This window comes from Sciurus vulgaris (assembly GCF_902686455.1).
Source record: "Sciurus vulgaris genome assembly, chromosome: 2".
Classification (NCBI taxonomy): Eukaryota; Metazoa; Chordata; class Mammalia; order Rodentia; family Sciuridae; genus Sciurus; species Sciurus vulgaris.
Window position 1 is genome coordinate 29,124,304 of NC_136462.1, and position 16,661 is coordinate 29,140,964.

Genomic DNA, 16,661 nt, shown 5'->3' on the forward strand with positions numbered 1-16,661 from the left:
TGGGAGGCGCGCGCAGGCGCAGTCCGCACGCGGTCCCGGGCGGCCGGGGCCGGGGGTGCGGTCGGCCTCCGTGTCACTTGACCCAGTGTCCAGCCAGCTCTGCAGCTCAGTTCAGCCCTGCCCTTGGGGAGCGGGGGAGGGGCAGGCGAGGCTTTTCTGGGCTCCATCAAAGAGGAACTTGTATTTTTCTGAGAACGATGCTCCCTGACCTTGGGGTGTGCCGGTCTCTGGCAAAGGGCGGAGCCCCTAGTTGTGTCCCAGAGTCATCCCGCCGCAGGATTCCGGTGTCCGCCCTGTTAGCCGGAGTGGGCCTGCTGATAGCCTTTCTTAGCACGCTCGGCTGCTCTGCACGGGCCCCAGGTATGGCTGTGTGCTCTCCGTGCTTTCTTCCCTCGCCAATACTTTGAAGCTTGCTGTTAATGTATATATATTTTTTGCTACGCAGTCTTTCCGGGGTAGTTTTTGTGGCCAGTCTAATTATTTTGATATTATGTTTTATTCTCACGTGGTAACTGTGGACGTCTCTATTTAGGCCCAGGAATGACTCAGCCAAATGTAATGATAATAAAGTTAACTACCAGATCGAAAATAATCAGCAAAGCTTGGTTTCAACACTAAATGATACTCTAACTTTTTGACATCAGAAGAGAATTTATTTCTCTTCTTCATGCTTCAGTTCATATGGGTAAACTGTTTGGAACAGGCAGCTCACTTTTTCCCTGTAACTATTCAAAAGATCCAGAACATGGGAAACAATGTAGACGGCAGCAGTCGGTGTTGAAGTCACGTTGCAGCCGTCACATGTTAACAAATTTCTTGGTGGGCCCTCCAAGGGCAGTTCCTTTATTCCTAGTTTTCATTCTCAGTTGACTCTTCTCTTTCTTTTTCTTTTCTTTCTTTAGTTTTCGTACCAGGGAATGAACCCCGTGCCACTTAACTACCGAGCCACATCCCCAACCCTTTTATTTTTTTTTATTTTGAGACAGTGTCTGGGTAAGTTGCTGAGGGCCTAACTAAATCGCTGAGGCTGGCTTTGCACTTGCGATCCTCCTGCCTCATCCTCTACAGCCGCTGGGATTACAGATGTGTGCCACCTCTGTGCAGATGGGAACATTCCCTACTCTGCTCAGGGCGGGTCATCTCAGCTTCCCCCTATCTCTTGTCAACTTCCACAGCTTCCCTGCGAGCTAGTAGAATTTTCCAGCATGTTACCCTCCCTCTGACTTCCTTCCTTCTGCTTTCTGAGAAAGAAGGGGCTCCCCCTGAGTTAGTTTCTCTCAGAACCCTCCAGGGAATTGACTCCATCACTTTACCCCTCCATTTTGTTCATCTCCATAGGCTCCTTTTCTTTGGTTTTAAAACACATTTAACTTTTCCCTACAAAACAAATCTCATTTCCCTTGACCTGCCACCTTTGTGTTAGGATCCCACTCATTTTTCTTTTTCTCCACGAGACTCCCTGCTGACTCCCTCACTGTGAATGGAACCCAGGGGTGCTCTACAACCCGCTACTCCTCCAGCCCTTTTTAATTTTGTGTTGTGTATTTTGGTCTTGCTAAATGCCCAGGCTGGCCTAGTCCTTCCTACTTCAGCCTCCTGGGATTACAGACAAAGGCCACCTTGCCCAGCTACACGAGAGCTCTTAATGGAGAACCACATCCACTACCCCCTCCCTTTCTCATCTCCCCCTCTTCATCTGGCCCACTGTGGTCTTGCTACTACCCTCTCCAGTTTATTTAGTTGCACAGCTGCCAATGACCTTCCTATGACTAAAGATAAGCTTCTATTTCTTAAGCCTACTCACTTGACACTATTGATTATTTACCACCTGAGAACTCTTTTTCCTTGCTCCCGCGCCCTCTTGCTTTCTTCTTTCACGTCTTTGCTCCATCTTCTTCCAAGTCTCTGGCATTTATATCTTTTTTTCCCCGCTTGTTCCCTAAATTTAGGTATTCTCCTGAGCCCTTTTACTTTTCACATATGTGCAGTTCCAGACATTCTCTTCCTTTTATCAAATGCTGAAATTTCAGGTTTCATCTGTTTAAATGTTGTCCAGCTGAACTGTAATCTATCTTCTTTCCAACTACCCATTTAACACCTGCACATGACTGAGCCTAGGCTCCTCAAGCTCAGTGTGACAGAACACAAAGCTTGTGATCACCTCCCCATCCCCAGTCTGCTGCTTCTCCATATTCCTGCTCCTGCTCAAAGCATCACTCACCTTCCACTCCTTTCTTTTGTCACCTCTATCTTCTGATTGACCTGCAGGTTCTGTTGAGTTTACTTCTCAAATGTCTCCCATAAATGACCCTTCCTGTCAGGCATGGTGGTGTACTCCTGTAATCCCAGCTACTAGAGAGGCTGAGGCAGGAGGATTGCAAGTTCGAGGCCAGCCTCTGCAACTTAGTGAAACCCTGTCTCAAATTTTTAAAAGGGCTGAAGATGTTGCTCATTATTAGAATGCTCCTGGGTTCAATTCCCAGTAATGCAAATAAATAAACAATGACCCTTCCTTTGTTTTTAGTGCCCTTAGTTGCAATCTTCCTTGTTTTTCCTTGGGATGCCCTCACCCTTCTTACTGCTACTCTTCCCTTTAACATCTGCTCCCCAAGCCTGTCCTTCTTGATGCTGCCAGAATAATGATTCTAAATACTTCTTTCTCAGCTTTCTTAAGATATGGTTGAGGGCCTTGGATGTACCCCAGTGGTAGAGCACTTACGTAGTATGCATGATGCCATGAGTTTAATCCCCATTACGGAAGGGGAAATAAAGATATAATTGAAGTCAAGTATGGTGGCACACACCTGTAATCCCAACTACCCTGGCCACTGAGGCAGGAGGATCACAAGTTCCAGGCCAACCTGAACAACTTAGCGAGACCTGCCAAAAAAAATTTTTTTTTTAAATGGGACTGGGAATATAGCTCAGTGGTATAGTGCTTGCCTGGTATGTGCTAAGGCCCGGGGCTCAATTCCCAGTACTATGAGGGGGAGAGAGAGAGAGAGAGAGAGAGAGAGAGAGAGAGAGAGAGAGAGAGAGAGAGAGAGAGAGAGAGAGAATATGAATCAACAGGGGCTGGGGATGAAGCTCAATGGTAGAGCACGTGCCTAGCATGCATGAAGTCCTGGGTTGGATTCCCAAGTACCACATACACACTAAAAGATAAATTTTTTTTTTTTTTTTTTTTTTTTTGGTGCTGGGATCGAACCCAGGGCCTTGTGCTTGCAAGACAAGCACTCTACCAACTGAGCTAAATCCCCAGCCCAAAAGATAAAATTTATAAATAAAGATTGTATATATTTATAGTGTACAACATGATGCTTTGATATATGTATACATTGTGAAATGATTAAATTTAGCTTATTAAATAGTGATCCTATCATTTCCCTCTCCTGGTGAAGACTTCTTCACCTATAGAATAACATTGAAATGCCTACTTAGCATGGCATTTCTATTAGGTCCAACCTATCTTTTCAGCCCTGCTTCCCTGAATAAACCCCAGTGTCTCGCCCAGTGGGTCTTAACCCTGGTTGTGCATTAAGACTGCTAAAAGGCTGGGCACAGTGGCACATGCCTGTAATTGCAGCAACCTGGGAGGCTGAAGCAGGAGGATCACAAGTTTGAAGCCAGCCAGGGCAACTTAGCATGAGACCCTGTCTCAAAATATCAAGCAAAAAAGGGGCTAGGATGTAGCTCAGTGGTAAAGGGCCTCTGGGTTCTTTCCCCAGTACAAAAAATAAAAATAAAAATAAAAACTGCTTAAATAATATATATTTTGGGGGGCTGGGGTTGTGGCTCTCTGATAGTGTTTGCCTAGCACTTGTGAAGCACTGGGTTCCATCCTCAGCACCACATGAAAATAAATAAATAAAATAAAGGTATTGTGTCCATCTACAACTAAAAAAATTAAAGAAAAAAAAAGGAATATATATATATATATCTTTGATGAGATCCAGGCATCCATAGTTTTAGAAGCTTCCCCAAAAGTCCTAATATGCAGCCAGAGTTGAGAGTCCCTGGTTTAGCTGCAGTGATGGTACTTTCTGGCCTCAATGGTACCACCTTCCCATGCGCTCTGCTTACTGGGATGCTAGTCATAGCATTTTGGGGAATGGACTCTGGACTGGCTGCCTGGAATCAAATCCCAACTTCAACTACAAGTTGTGGGTGTGTAACTCTGGAAAAATGCTTTCCAAGAACACTTCCCTAGTCTTCCCAGTCAGAATTAATCTCTTTGCTCTTCCTAACATTTTCTGACCTTGTTAGAACACAGGGCTAGTTCATGATGAGCTCTTAGTGGGTGTTCATGGAATTGAATTATCATGTCATGCATTGTATTGTCATTATGTACATGCATATTTATCCCTTACACTAAATTATAAACCTCTTTGAGGGCAAAAATTATGTATTATTCATTTCTGTATACCATATAATGCCCCATACATTGAGACATTCAATAGGTTTTGAATTCTGTAGAAAACCTTTTTTTTAATGCATTTTAGAGAAAGAAATCATATCAGCCAGGAGCATCATTCACTGTTATTTTCAAATAATTCCACATACAGCACTCAATCCCGCTCCCCCTGCCTCCCAGCACTAAGGTTTTATGATTGTCTAGGACCTAGATCCTTACTCTATAGTGGGGAACATGTCTACTATTGCAAACCCATCTCACCATGCCAAGTCTACCAACTTGGCATATTCACAAATGGAATATTATGAAGAAATGTAGTGCATACAAGCAATCCAAAGAGGAACAATAAACATCAGTTTTCCTTCATACACATTCTTTTTTTTGGGGGGTGGGGCGGGGTACTGTGGATTGAACCCAGGGGCACTTAACTCCCGAGACACATTTCCTCCCCTCCCCTCCCCTCCCCTCCCCTCCCCTCTCCTCCTTTTCCCTCCCCTCCCCTCCCCTCTCCTCCTTTTCCCTCCCCTCCCCTCCCCTCCCCTCCCCTCCCCTCCCTTCCTCTCTTTTCTCCTTCCCTTCCCTTCCCTTCCCTTCCCCTCCCTTCCCCTCCCTTCCACTCCCTTCCCCTCTTTCCCCCTCTCCCTCTTTTCCCCTCCCCCTCTTTCCCCCTTCCCCTTCCCCTTCCCCGGGTCTTGCTAAATAGCTTAGGGCCTCTAAGCAATTAGAGGCTTCCCTTGAACTTGTTTGCGACCCCTCTGCCTCAGTCTCCCAAGTCGCTGGGATTACATGCATTCACCATTCACACACACTCTTAATCATAACGGTAGCTGTATTTAAATGTCTTCAAATTGATTCTAATTTTAACAATCGCCACCTACAACCCCCCTTAACAATACCCTTTACCCAATAATAAATTTGGTAATTTGGCTTAGTTGAGAATCTAGAACCATGAACCATTTGCTTGTGCTTGTGTTTTATTTAGTTCTTAAAAGCATTGTCTTAGTAAGCATTGTCTCTGATGGACAGCTTCCAGAAGTCCAAGAGAAATAACCTCCACCTAGATGTCCTGTATCTCCCCGTCTAGGCATGACCCCAAGTTGAAAGAGTACAGAAAAGTGGTATGTGCCCTATTCAGTTTATTTATGTAAGATGTTTAGTGTCTGTTGTCCGACTCCCAACTCCAGAATTTAAACTCCCCCGGGCAGGTTTCTGATGTGTTCACCGATGTGTGAAAACGACCTACTACAAGATCCGCCCGCCGCAGGCTGTCGTCAGCCAGCGTTATTGAATGAGTGAATGTTTCCCGAGTGCGTCTCGTCTGTGGCTTTTCACTCCTGGGCATCTGCGACCTGGGATGCGCTTAGCGACTGAGATGGGCTGAAGGCTTGGTCTACCGAGACGAGGCAGACACTGGACAGATCCCCGAGCCGAGCTCCCAGCGGCTGGACCTCGCGTCCTCTGGGCGGGCTCGGGGCTAAGACGCCCTCTCTGATTGGTCAAGCGGAGTAATGGGCGTGCGAGGCAGCGAAGGAGGAGCCGCACGCTAAACTTCCGGGAGCGGCCGTTTGCGGGACCCGGGCGGTTGGCTTGGTGGTCGCCGGTGCGATTCGGCCCCCGGTGGGGTAGAGCAGGCGGGTGAGGCGGGAAGAGGGCCCAGGGCATGGCCCTGAGTGATCAGCCCTGACGCTTAGTGGAAAGGAATTCTGGCGGCTGCGTGGGAAGGGGAGTGGGTGGGAGGGAGCGGGACCGGTCCTTCGGTAAGCAGGTAGTTGCCCCCAAAGAGCTTCTGGGGGCAGCTGCGAGCCCTCGCCCGGCCGTCTTCCTGTTACTCATAGGCTTCCGTTTACAACAGTCCGGGGACCTTGGGGTCTGGGAGAGGTGGCAGAGGTGATGGATGGAGAAGGGCGGTGTGGCCCTTTCTGCCTCAGGATTGGGGGTCCTGGGGTCGTCCTTTACTATTTTTGCTTTCCTGGTCTCTGACAGGTTTGAACATGGCAGAAGGGGACACCTTGGTATCAGTGGATTACGAAATTTTTGGGAAGGTGCAAGGGGTGTTTTTCCGCAAGTACACACAGGTATGTGGCCTACAGGCTTTGGGGACATGCCTAGGTTTTAAGCATGGGAACCAGAGATGCGTGTCTGACATGAACTGGAACAAGCTGGGTATTTGGTAGCTGAATGGTAAGGAGTTAGTTTGTAAAGCAAGGGATGTGAAAATGCAGTTTGTAAAACAGGATGTAAATGGAAGATTCTCCTGATGTTATTATTGGTTTGTTTCTAACAGTGGTACCTGAGCATATGGATAAACTTGTTAATGATCTTTTTCTTCCAAAGAGGAATATAGCTAGTTCACCTCATGTGGCTTTATCAAACCTAGTCACATTTGCTGTAAGAAAGCTACCACTCATGGAGGACATGGCCTTTAGATGAACTGATCATATCTATGTAAATTATGCTATTATTCAAGTCATAGCTGTTACATTTTCTTTATCTCTCCAACTTTTATCATTTCTCCAGCCATCTCCCAACATTCCCAACTGAATTCCTTTCTGTTCATTGTAGCTGTGGAAAAAGTCACCTTTTCCAGCTGAAGATTTTCTAACTAAAAATATTTTATCCGTTCCAGATTACCTAGGTAATGCTAATACTGAACATGGACTCTGGTATTCCTTCTGTAGCAACAGAGTATTTGAGGGGATAAACAAACCATTAGCAGCCTCTGTTTCTGCTTTAGTGTCAGTAATCTCCCTTAGCATACACACACACACACACACACACACACACACACACACACACACACACAAAAACGAGTGCAATCTCAATTTCCCTCCTGCCTCTGTAGGGAGATATTGGGCTATTGCCTCCCACTCTGTGTCCAACTCCACAGGTAATGAGTTAGGACTATAGAACTTGCCATGTCTTCTGGGACTGTGGTACTCAAAATTCAAACCGAAATCTTTGAAATGAGAATATCAATTGTCAGTATCTCTTATTCTAATTATTTGCAAATAATTTCTTCCTGTTTCATACTCATGAAAAGTGCTTGTCAAAAAGAGAATTGCTGAAAGTCATTGCAAGAGCTAAGTTCCAATTAACTTTGCCTGTGACTTAGTAATTCAGTTGTTGAGGGAAAAGGACCAGATGGTATACAGTCCATCTTACTCAACCTGCTACCTCTTACTTCCAGTTTAGAGAGGGAATAAAAGAATGCAGAAAAACAAATAATGATTAGGAAAACTACAAGGAAAATGTAAATTTTCTTTTTTAAAATATTTTTAGTTGTCAATGGATCTCTTATTTATTTATTTATATGCAGTGCTGAGGATTGAACCCAGGCCCTTACACATGCCAGGCAAGTGTTCTACCACTGAGCCACAACCCCAGGCCTTGTCATTTTTATTAGCTTATAGCTTATTCCTTTTAAAACATTTTTGTTGTTGTTGTAGATGGACAGCATGCCTTTATTTTATTTGTTTATTTTTATGTAGTGCTAAGGATCAAACCCAGTACTTCACACTTGCTAGGCAAGCACTCTGCAACTGAGCTACAGCCTCAGCCCCAGATGGTAGCTTATTCTTTACCATTTATAATCATTTAAATATATATGTTACTTTTAACAGTTGTTTTATTTTGCTATGGTCAGTTTGCATGTCAGTATCATTTAAGCCCTTAATTAAAGTACATCACTTCTAGAGAAATGAATGAGAATACAGGAATGGGCTTTTTTTTAAGTTGGAATATAATTCATGTTCCATAAAGTTCATCCTTTAAAAAAGTATAATCTGGTGGTTTCTGTCATATATACAGAGTTGTGCACTAATTCCAAAACATTTTCATCACCCAGAAAAGAGAACCTACCTGTTAGCACTTACTCCTCATTCTCCCAGCCCCTGGCAACCACTAACCTACTTTCTGTCTCTACGGATTTGCCTAATCAGGATATTTCATACTAAAATGGAATCATACAAATGTGACCTTTTGTTTCTGGTTCCTTTCACTTACAGTAGTGTTTTCGAAGTTCATCCATATTGTAGCATGTATCCATATTTTGTTCCTTTTTATGGCTGAGTGGTATTTCATTGTATGGATATATTTTTTTTTTTTTTTTTTTTTTTTTTTTTTGCGGTACTGGGGATCGAACTCAGGGCCTTGTGCTTGCAAGGCAAGCACTCTACCAGCTGAGCTATCTCCCCAGCCCTTGGATATACATTTTATTCTTCTATCAATGGATGGACATTTGGATTGTTTCCAGTTTGGAGCTATTAGGAATAATGCCATAAACATTTATGTACATGTTTTTGTGTAGACTGTATTTTCTGTTCCTTGTAGATTGCAAGGTCATATAACAACTGTTTACCTTTTTGAGGAATTGCCAAATTTTTCCAAAATCTTTATACCATTCTACAGTCCCACCAGCAGTTTATGAGAATTCCAGTTTTTCCAGATCCTTGCCAACATTGTCACTTTCTTATTTATTACAACTATCCTAGTGGATGTGAGGTAGCAGACTTTCTTTGAGAATTTTGTTGTTATGTTTTCGGGTGTCAAGGAATTTAAAAGGATTTAGGTCATACAAGGAATGTTCTCTGGAGAACATACAGATCAGTAGCAAAAAGATAATTGGAAAATCCAAAACTATTTGGAAACCATACAACATGTTTTTCTAAAGTTGTGGTAAAATACATAGGATGTAAAATTTACTATGTTAACCATTTTTAAATATACAATTCAGTCACCCTAAGTACATCCATGCATTGCTATGCTACCATCACCATAATCTACCCATGGAACTCTTTTTGTCTTGCAAAACTGAAATTCTGTACCCATTAACCACTAACTCCCCATTTTTCCCTCCATCCAGCCCCTGGCAATTATGAATCTATTTTTCCTTTATATGAATTTGACTATTTGAGGTAACTCATAAGTGCAATCAGTATAGTTCCTTTGTGACTGGCTTATTTCACTTAGTATAATGTCCTCAAGATTCATCCAGCGATCATGTATTAGCATTTCCTTCTTTTTAAAATATGAGTAGGGCTGGGGAGATAGCTCAGTTGGTAGAGTGCTTGCCTTGCAAGCACAAGGCCCTGAGTTCGATCCCCAGCACCGCAAAAAAAAATAAATAAATAAAATATGAGTAATATTCTGTTCTGTATACTCTTTGGTTTTGATTTGCCTTCTTCTCATGACTGAGATGTTGAGCATCTTTTCATGTGTTTTTTGGCATGTGAAAGAAGATATTGCATATCTTCATTGGAGAAGTTTCCATTCAAATCCTTTGCTTAATTTTTTGAGTTCTTTTTCTTACTGTTGATTCATAAGAATTTCCTGTATATTCTAGAAACTAGTCTTTTTTCAGATATATGATTTGCAGATATTTTCCCCATTCTGTGAGTTATCATTTCACTTGATAGTGTCCTTTGAAGTACAAAAGTTTTTAATTTTTAATTTTTTTTTTTTTTTTTTTGGTACAAGTCATTGACCCAGGGGCGCTCAACTACTGAGCCACAGCCTCAGTCCTTTTTATTTTTTATTTTTGAGATAGAGTCTTGCCAAGTTGCTTAGGGCCTCGCTAAGTTGCTGAGGCTGGTTTTGAACTTGTAATCCTTCTGCCTCAGCCTCCCGAGCTGCTGGGATTACAGGCACCCTGGAAATTTTTTAATTATGATGAAGTCTAATTTAGCTAATTTTGCATGAGAAAACTTTGCCTAATCTCAGATCAAGAATCATGCTTATGTTTTCTTCTAAGACTTTCACAGTTTAAGCTTCTAGACTTAAGTCTTTAATGGAGTTTGATTTTTTTTAATGTGGTGTGTATTAAGAAGTCCAATCTTATTCTTTTCTGTGTGTGTACATGTTGGCGATTGAACCCTGGGTCTTGTACATACTAAGCAAGCACTCTGAGCTATACCTCAAGCCTAACTTCATTTTTTTGCATATGCTTATCCAGGTGTTCCAACCGTATTTGTTGAAAAGACTAATATTTCTTCCACTGATTTATCATGGCACTCTTGTCAAAATTGTAAGGGTTTCTGGACTCTTCAGTTTTCTTCCATTGATCTTATGTCTGTTTTTGAATTGCTATAGCTTTTTTTTTTTTTTTTTTTTAACCCCAGGGCTTCACACATATTAGGCAAGTACCCTACCACTGAACTACACTCCTAGCCCTTTTTATTTTATTTTGAGACGGGGTCTTGCTAGGTTGCTGAGGCTGGCCTCAAATTTGTAATCCTCCTGCCTTAGTCCCTGGAGTAGCCAGAATTACAGGTGTGTGCTACAGCTCCCTGCTGTGATTACCGTAGCTTTGTAGTAAGTTCAGAATTCAGAACGTGTGAATCCTTCAACTTTGTTCTTCTCTTTCATGATTATTTTTAGCTATTTTGGGTCTTTTATGTTTCCATGTGAATTTAAGGTCAATTTGTCAATTTCTGCAAAAAAGCATCTGAGATTTTTTTACACAGATTGTGTTGAATCTGTAGATGGGAATATTGCCATTTTAATATGAAGTCTTCCAGTCCATGAACATGGAAAGCCTTTTTATTTAGACCTTCATGTTTTTCAACAATGATTTGTAGTTTTCTACTTCTTTTGTTAAATTGATTCATAGGCATTTTGTGATTTTAGATGCTATAGTAATTGGGATTGCTTATTTTGTTTTTCAATTGTTCATTGCTAGGGTATAAAAATAAAATGGATTTTTTATACCAACCTCGTTTCCTGCAACCATGTGAACCTGTTCATTAACTCTAGTTTGTATGTGTGTGTTTGTGTTCCTTAGAATTTTTTCTATACAGGGTGTGCCTTTGGCAAGTAGAGGTAATTTTTATTTCTTCCTTTCTGAATACCTTTTCTTTTTCCCTGTCCTGAACAGAAAGAACCTCAAGGATAATATTGAATAAAAGTGGCAAAAGCAGATATCTTTGTTTTCTTCCTGCTTTATGGGGAAAGCTTTCAGTGTTTTTCACTATTAGGTATGATATTAATTGTGGGTTTTTCAATATTTTTTTTTTTTTTTTTTTTTTTTTTTGGTGGTGCTGGGGATTGAACTCAGGGCCTTATGCATGCTAGGCAAGCACTCTACCAACTGAGCCATATCCCCAGCCCCCTCAATACTCTTACCAGGTTAGGAAGTTCCCTTCTGTTCCTAGTTTGTTCAGTGTTTTTATCATAAAAGAGTTTTTGAATTTTGTTGAGTGTTTTGGTCTTTTTTTTTTTTTTTTTTTTTTGCCATTATTGAGAGGATTGTGTAATTTTGTTTTATTTACTACTATGGCATATTAAATGGATTACTTTTTGTATGTTGAACCAACCTTGCATTTCTACCATAAAACCCAGTTTGTCTTGTAATGTAATCTTCTTTATATGTTGATGGATTTGGTTTAATAGTATTTTGTTGAGGATTTTTGCTTTTATATTCATTGAAGGCTATTGGTTGGTCTTAGGTTTTCTTGTGATGCTTTGATTTTGGTATGAGGCTAATGCTAGATTAATAGAATTAGTTGGGAAGTGTTTCCTCTTCTATTTTTTGGAAAAATTTGTGAGGGATTGGTGAATTTCTTTGAACATTTGATAGAATTCATCTGGGAAGCCATTTGGTCCTGGGTTTTTCCTTTTGGAAGTTTTCTGATTACTAGTTTTTAATCTCTTATGATAGGTCTGTTCAGATTTTCCATTTCTACTTCTTTTTAAAATTTTTTTTTTTTGTAGTTGTAGATGGACAGAATGCCTTTATTTTAGTTGTTTATTTTTATGCGGTGCTAAGGATCAAACTCACTGCCTCACACATGCTAGGCGAGCACTCCCCTCTATTTCTTCTTGATTCAGTCTCTTCCTAGGAATCTGACCTTTGATATAAGTTTTCTGATTTGTTGGCACATAATTGTTCATAGTTTTCCCTCTTTTGTAAGGTTGGTGGCAGTATCCCCTCTTTCATTTTAATAATTTGAGCCTTTTTCCTTTTTGTCAGTCTAAAGGTTTTCACTTTTGTTGACCTTTTCAAAGACTAACTTTTGGTTTCGTTTATTTTCTGAATTTTTCTATTCTTTATTGACTTCTGTTCTATTCTTTTATTATTTCCTTCTGCTTGCTTTGAGTTTAGTTCACTCTTCTTTTTTTATTATCTTAAGATGGACTTCTAAGTTCATGATTTGAGAAGACTTTCCTTTTAGGTTGCAAACTAGAATTGGTGATTATAATCCTTAAAACTGTCACAAAAAAGGTCAGAGTTACTGTTTAAGCAGAAATATGGTTATCAAGTAGAATTAGCTTTTGGAATTTTCTTTGGAAAAAAAAGCCACTTGTTCCTCATTTAAAGACAGATATTCAAAACAATATGAATGAGCAACATTATGCTATTCTTTGAGAAATAAAAAGAGGGGGCTGGGGTTGTGGCTCAGTGGTAGAGTGCTTGCCTAGCATGTGTGAGGCACTGGGTTCCATCCTTGGCACCACATATAAATGAATAACATAAAGGTCTACCAACATCTTTAAAAAAAAAAAAAAGAAGAGATAAAAAGAGAATCAAATGCACAAATAAAACCTGAGGAAATTTCCATTCTCAACGTAGTTCAAATTTTGGAGTGTTTTATTCACTCTCAGGATTTCAGATAAATCACACTGCAATTTAAAGATTTGACTGTTGTAACCCTGTGTGCTCAAAACTGCACAATCATTCTGATAGCTATTTACCATTTATGGTAACTCTAAGACCCAGAGAGCCAGTTCCCCTAGGTTAATTTGAAGCAGAACAGCGTAATTGTTAGTCAATTGGATATGGAGTCCTCCTCAAAGTCCATTCTCAGCATTTTTCTTTTATGTTTTCTCCTCTGGCACTTAACAGTGCATGCTGTAGGTATCTCCTGTTTTTCTTCATTCCTTCATTTCCTTCTTTTCCTTAAACAGCTATTGGACCAGAGTCCCTTTCTTTCTTTATTATTCAAACATGTCTTTGCTTTGAACATAACTAATTTGATGGATGCTTCAGTTTCTTATCACAGATTTGTTTTTTTTTTTTTTTTTTTTTTTTCTGCTGTACATAAAGTTTTCTTTGGCAAACTCCAGCAATTTCCCACATTTACTAGGTCACTACTCTGGCATTTGGACATGAAATCATGCTAACTCCCATTTTCTTTTATAATCCACCCTCTTCTGATAGATAGATTATTTTGTAATCAATGGCCTTTATAATATCCTAATTATATATTTTCACAAAAATAAGCTTATCTGTAAAATATCGTTACTAAATGTTCAAGTCTTGCCACAGCTTTATGACTTAAAGAAGATTGAAAAGGAAAAAAAAAAAAAAAAAAAAGCCACTACAGTGATTAGTTGACTTTTGTAAGTTTATTCAACTTTAAGGACATTGTGATTATTTAGACAAAAGAGAAGAAAGTCAAGTGAAAACTTAATAGTTATGTAGCCTCATGAAAACTTGGTGCTCAGAGGCTGGTCACAGCTGCTTTCCTTCTCTAGGAGGCTGACAGAAAGTGGGCCCTGAATGCAACATAAACATGTTGGGTTAGACAGTTTCTCTACAGTAAAAACAATGGCTGAGTTGCCCAGGAAATTGCAAAATACACTCTAATTATCTTTAAAGATATAATGGACACTAATTCATCTGGATATGTTTAGGTGTGGTCCTGGTTAAAGATAAAGAGAAGGATCAGATAACTTCACGCTTTTTCCATTTATCATACCCAGTAGATTCTTGATTAAGGGAAAATGAACAAGATATAACCCAGTATCCTAAAAAACAATCTGCCTTAGGGGATCATTTTAAAAGCATCTGTTTTGGACTTGAGTCTTTAGTTCTTAACCAAATTTACTACATATTGAAAAAAATTCTAGTGCCTGGGTTTTATAGAGAAGAAGAAAGAAATGGAGTCAAGTGGCCAACACTTGATGTTAAGATCAGCAATGAGATCCTCCTTGCTCTCTTTCTGTTTTGACTTTTCTGGACAGTATCAAATTAGTTTCAGTGGCTTGATCCTAGGCCAAGATTCTGGCAAGAGATTGTAGTCTTATTTTGTTCAATCTCACTGGATCTCTCTTTCTTCCCCTTAGGCTGAGGGTAAAAAGCTAGGATTGGTAGGCTGGGTCCAGAACACTGACCGGGGCACAGTACAAGGACAATTGCAAGGTCCCATCTCCAAGGTGCGTGGCATGCAGGAATGGCTTGAGACGAAAGGAAGTCCCAAATCGCACATTGACAGAGCAAATTTCAACAATGAGAAAGTCATCTTGAAGTTGGAGTACTCCGATTTCCAAATTGTGAAATAATGGCCTGAATTTAAATTTTCCAGGAAAAACTCAGTTTTGATTTTTATTATTAATTTGAATATTAGAAGTAGTTATTTTTGTATCAGGTATTTGTTACTGCATGTTACATGTGTGATGGAACACAATGTTACACAATTCTAATAAAAACACATTAGAACTATGTGCTTATGGTATTTCCCACCCCCCAACCCCCGGTGCTGGGGATTGAACCCAGGACCTTGCACATGTGAAACAAATACTGAACCACTGAGCTACATCCCTGGCCCTGTTCATGCTACTTTCTTAAATCCTTAGTGAACTGACTTTGGGGCATAGAAATATTTATTTAGTAAACATTTGTGGGAGAAAGGTTTTCAAGTTCATTAAAAGAAGTTTGAAAGAAAAAGCAGTTACTTTGAATCATTTCTTTAAGTGGTTTACATGAAGTTTTCTTCAGGAAACTGCATGCCTAATGAGAACAAATGCCACCAGTTTGTTAGCAGTTTCAGTGATGTCTTGGACTAATTACTTTTATGGAATGTCTGCTGTCATTCCTTTCCTCTAGATAAGAAATTCACATAAAGTAATGTCATGGGCTGAATTTGATCCCCCAGAAATCATATGATGAAGCCCCCCCCCACACACACACACTTTGGTAAGTGACTTTGGAAATAGGACTTTTAAAGAAATAATTAAGATTAAATAAGGCCCTAATCCAATCTGATTGGTGGCCTTAAAATGAAGAGGAAATTTGGACACATGTGTATGAACAGACAAAAGACCTGTGAAGACAGCTATTCACAAACCAAGGAGAGAGGCCTCAGAAAAAATCATCCTTGCCAACACCTGGATCTCAGACTTATCATCTCCAGAACTGTAAGAAAACAAACTTGTGCTGTTTAAGCCACCCAGTCTGGTATTTTGTTATGGAGCTCCAGCAAACTAATACACGCAGTAATCAGAATTTTGCTTCATCAGCCCCAGAAGTCTGATTTGGTTTGGTTAGTGATTGAATATGTGTCCAACAGTCACTGGGCTTAAATATTTTGTCATAAGACCCAATTTTAAAAAAGAAAAAGGTTTCAATGAAATTGAGACAGAAAGCAGAACTGAGGATTGGTTAACTCCCAAAGTATTTTTTCTCCGTGTTCTTAAGAGTTCTGCTCTTCTTCAGTAAGGAAAGCTGCTGCCATGCATTGGGAAGATACCCAAAAAATCAGTGAAGGGAGACGTGGTGTCCTCGTTTGTAAACTAAGTTGAGCTAGTTTCTCAGTCTTTTCCATCTCTGAAAAATCATTAATTCTAAGATTGAAGGTTCTGGATTTAGTCACTTAAGGCTACCACAGGGCAGACGCTGTTCTTGGCCATGGAGATAACGGCAGAAATAAACGGACAAAATCCCAAACCGGCACATCGTGTACACTGGGGTTGGGGAGGGGAGAGAATAAGCAAATAAATGAAATATATTGAATCAAATAGTAGTACGTGCAGAGGAGAAACCAAAGGATAAAACAAAATCACCAGGAACAGGCCCGGCCCGGTGGTGCGCAATCCCAGCGACTGGCGAAGCAGAGAAAGGAGTATCCCAAGTTCAAGGCCAACCTGGGAAAATTAAACTTGTCTCGTTAAAGGAAGGGCGGGGTTGGGGGGCCGAAGGCGTGGCTCGGGGAATAAGGGCGGGGACTTGGAGGAGCGGGAAGGCTGGGCGGCGGGAGCGTCGCGGCAGGTAACACCTGTGCGCATGCGCGCTGGTGTGTCGCCGGCTGAAGCGCGCGCGCGGCGAGTCCGCTCAGAAGCGCATGCTCGTCGGCTCGCGCGCACCCACTGGATCCCAGGTGCGCGTGACCGGCGTCCGAGGCGGTTAGTGTCTGGGAGTTGGTGAAGCTCGTTTCGAGGTGGCTTGGGGGAAGGCACGTGGCGAAAGGACGGTCCCTCGAGCCCTTCTAACTCCAGAAGGGCTGTGGTGGCCGCTGCGGGCCAGCTTTTCGCA

The 16,661-nt window shown here is 41.1% G+C and overlaps 2 protein-coding genes across 9 annotated transcripts in view; both read left to right on the plus strand.

Moving 5' to 3' along the window:
* Positions 1–75: 75 nt before the first annotated feature.
* On the plus strand, positions 76–14,854 carry ACYP1 (acylphosphatase 1). 5 transcript variants are annotated; one of them, XM_079127473.1, is made up of 3 exons: positions 76–360; positions 6,398–6,489; positions 14,477–14,854. In XM_079127473.1, exons 1-3 carry the CDS (start codon positions 198–200, stop codon positions 14,690–14,692), a joined length of 471 nt encoding a protein of 156 aa, XP_078983599.1. In that variant the 5' UTR covers positions 76–197; the 3' UTR covers positions 14,693–14,854. The 5 variants fall into 5 exon arrangements, with proteins under 5 accessions (XP_078983599.1, XP_078983603.1, XP_078983600.1 ...); XM_079127477.1 differs by lacking the exon at positions 76–360 and adding an exon at positions 5,487–5,532; XM_079127474.1 differs by lacking the exon at positions 76–360 and adding an exon at positions 5,880–6,014.
* A 142-nt stretch (positions 14,855–14,996) lies between these two features.
* The window catches only part of MLH3 (mutL homolog 3), a 31,655-nt gene continuing 29,990 nt past the window's right edge, over positions 14,997–16,661 (plus strand). For 3 of the 4 annotated variants that reach the window (XM_079127463.1, XM_079127465.1, XM_079127466.1), the window contains exon 1: positions 14,997–16,566. The gene's annotated coding sequence lies outside the window, so the exon portion shown is untranslated. The remainder of the gene's footprint in view (positions 16,567–16,661) is intronic. The other variant, XM_079127464.1, reaches the window with a different exon arrangement.

Excerpts from the sequence above, each read along its gene's own strand:
- ACYP1 (XM_079127473.1), top strand. The coding sequence starts at position 198 with ATGCTCCCTGACCTTGGGGTGTGCCGGTCTCTGGCAAAGGGCGGAGCC. Across the intron at positions 361-6,397 it reads CTGCTCTGCACGGGCCCCAG|GTTTGAACATGGCAGAAGGG; the intron begins GTATGGCTGTGT and ends GGTCTCTGACAG. Across the intron at positions 6,490-14,476 it reads TTTTCCGCAAGTACACACAG|GCTGAGGGTAAAAAGCTAGG; the intron begins GTATGTGGCCTA and ends TCTTCCCCTTAG.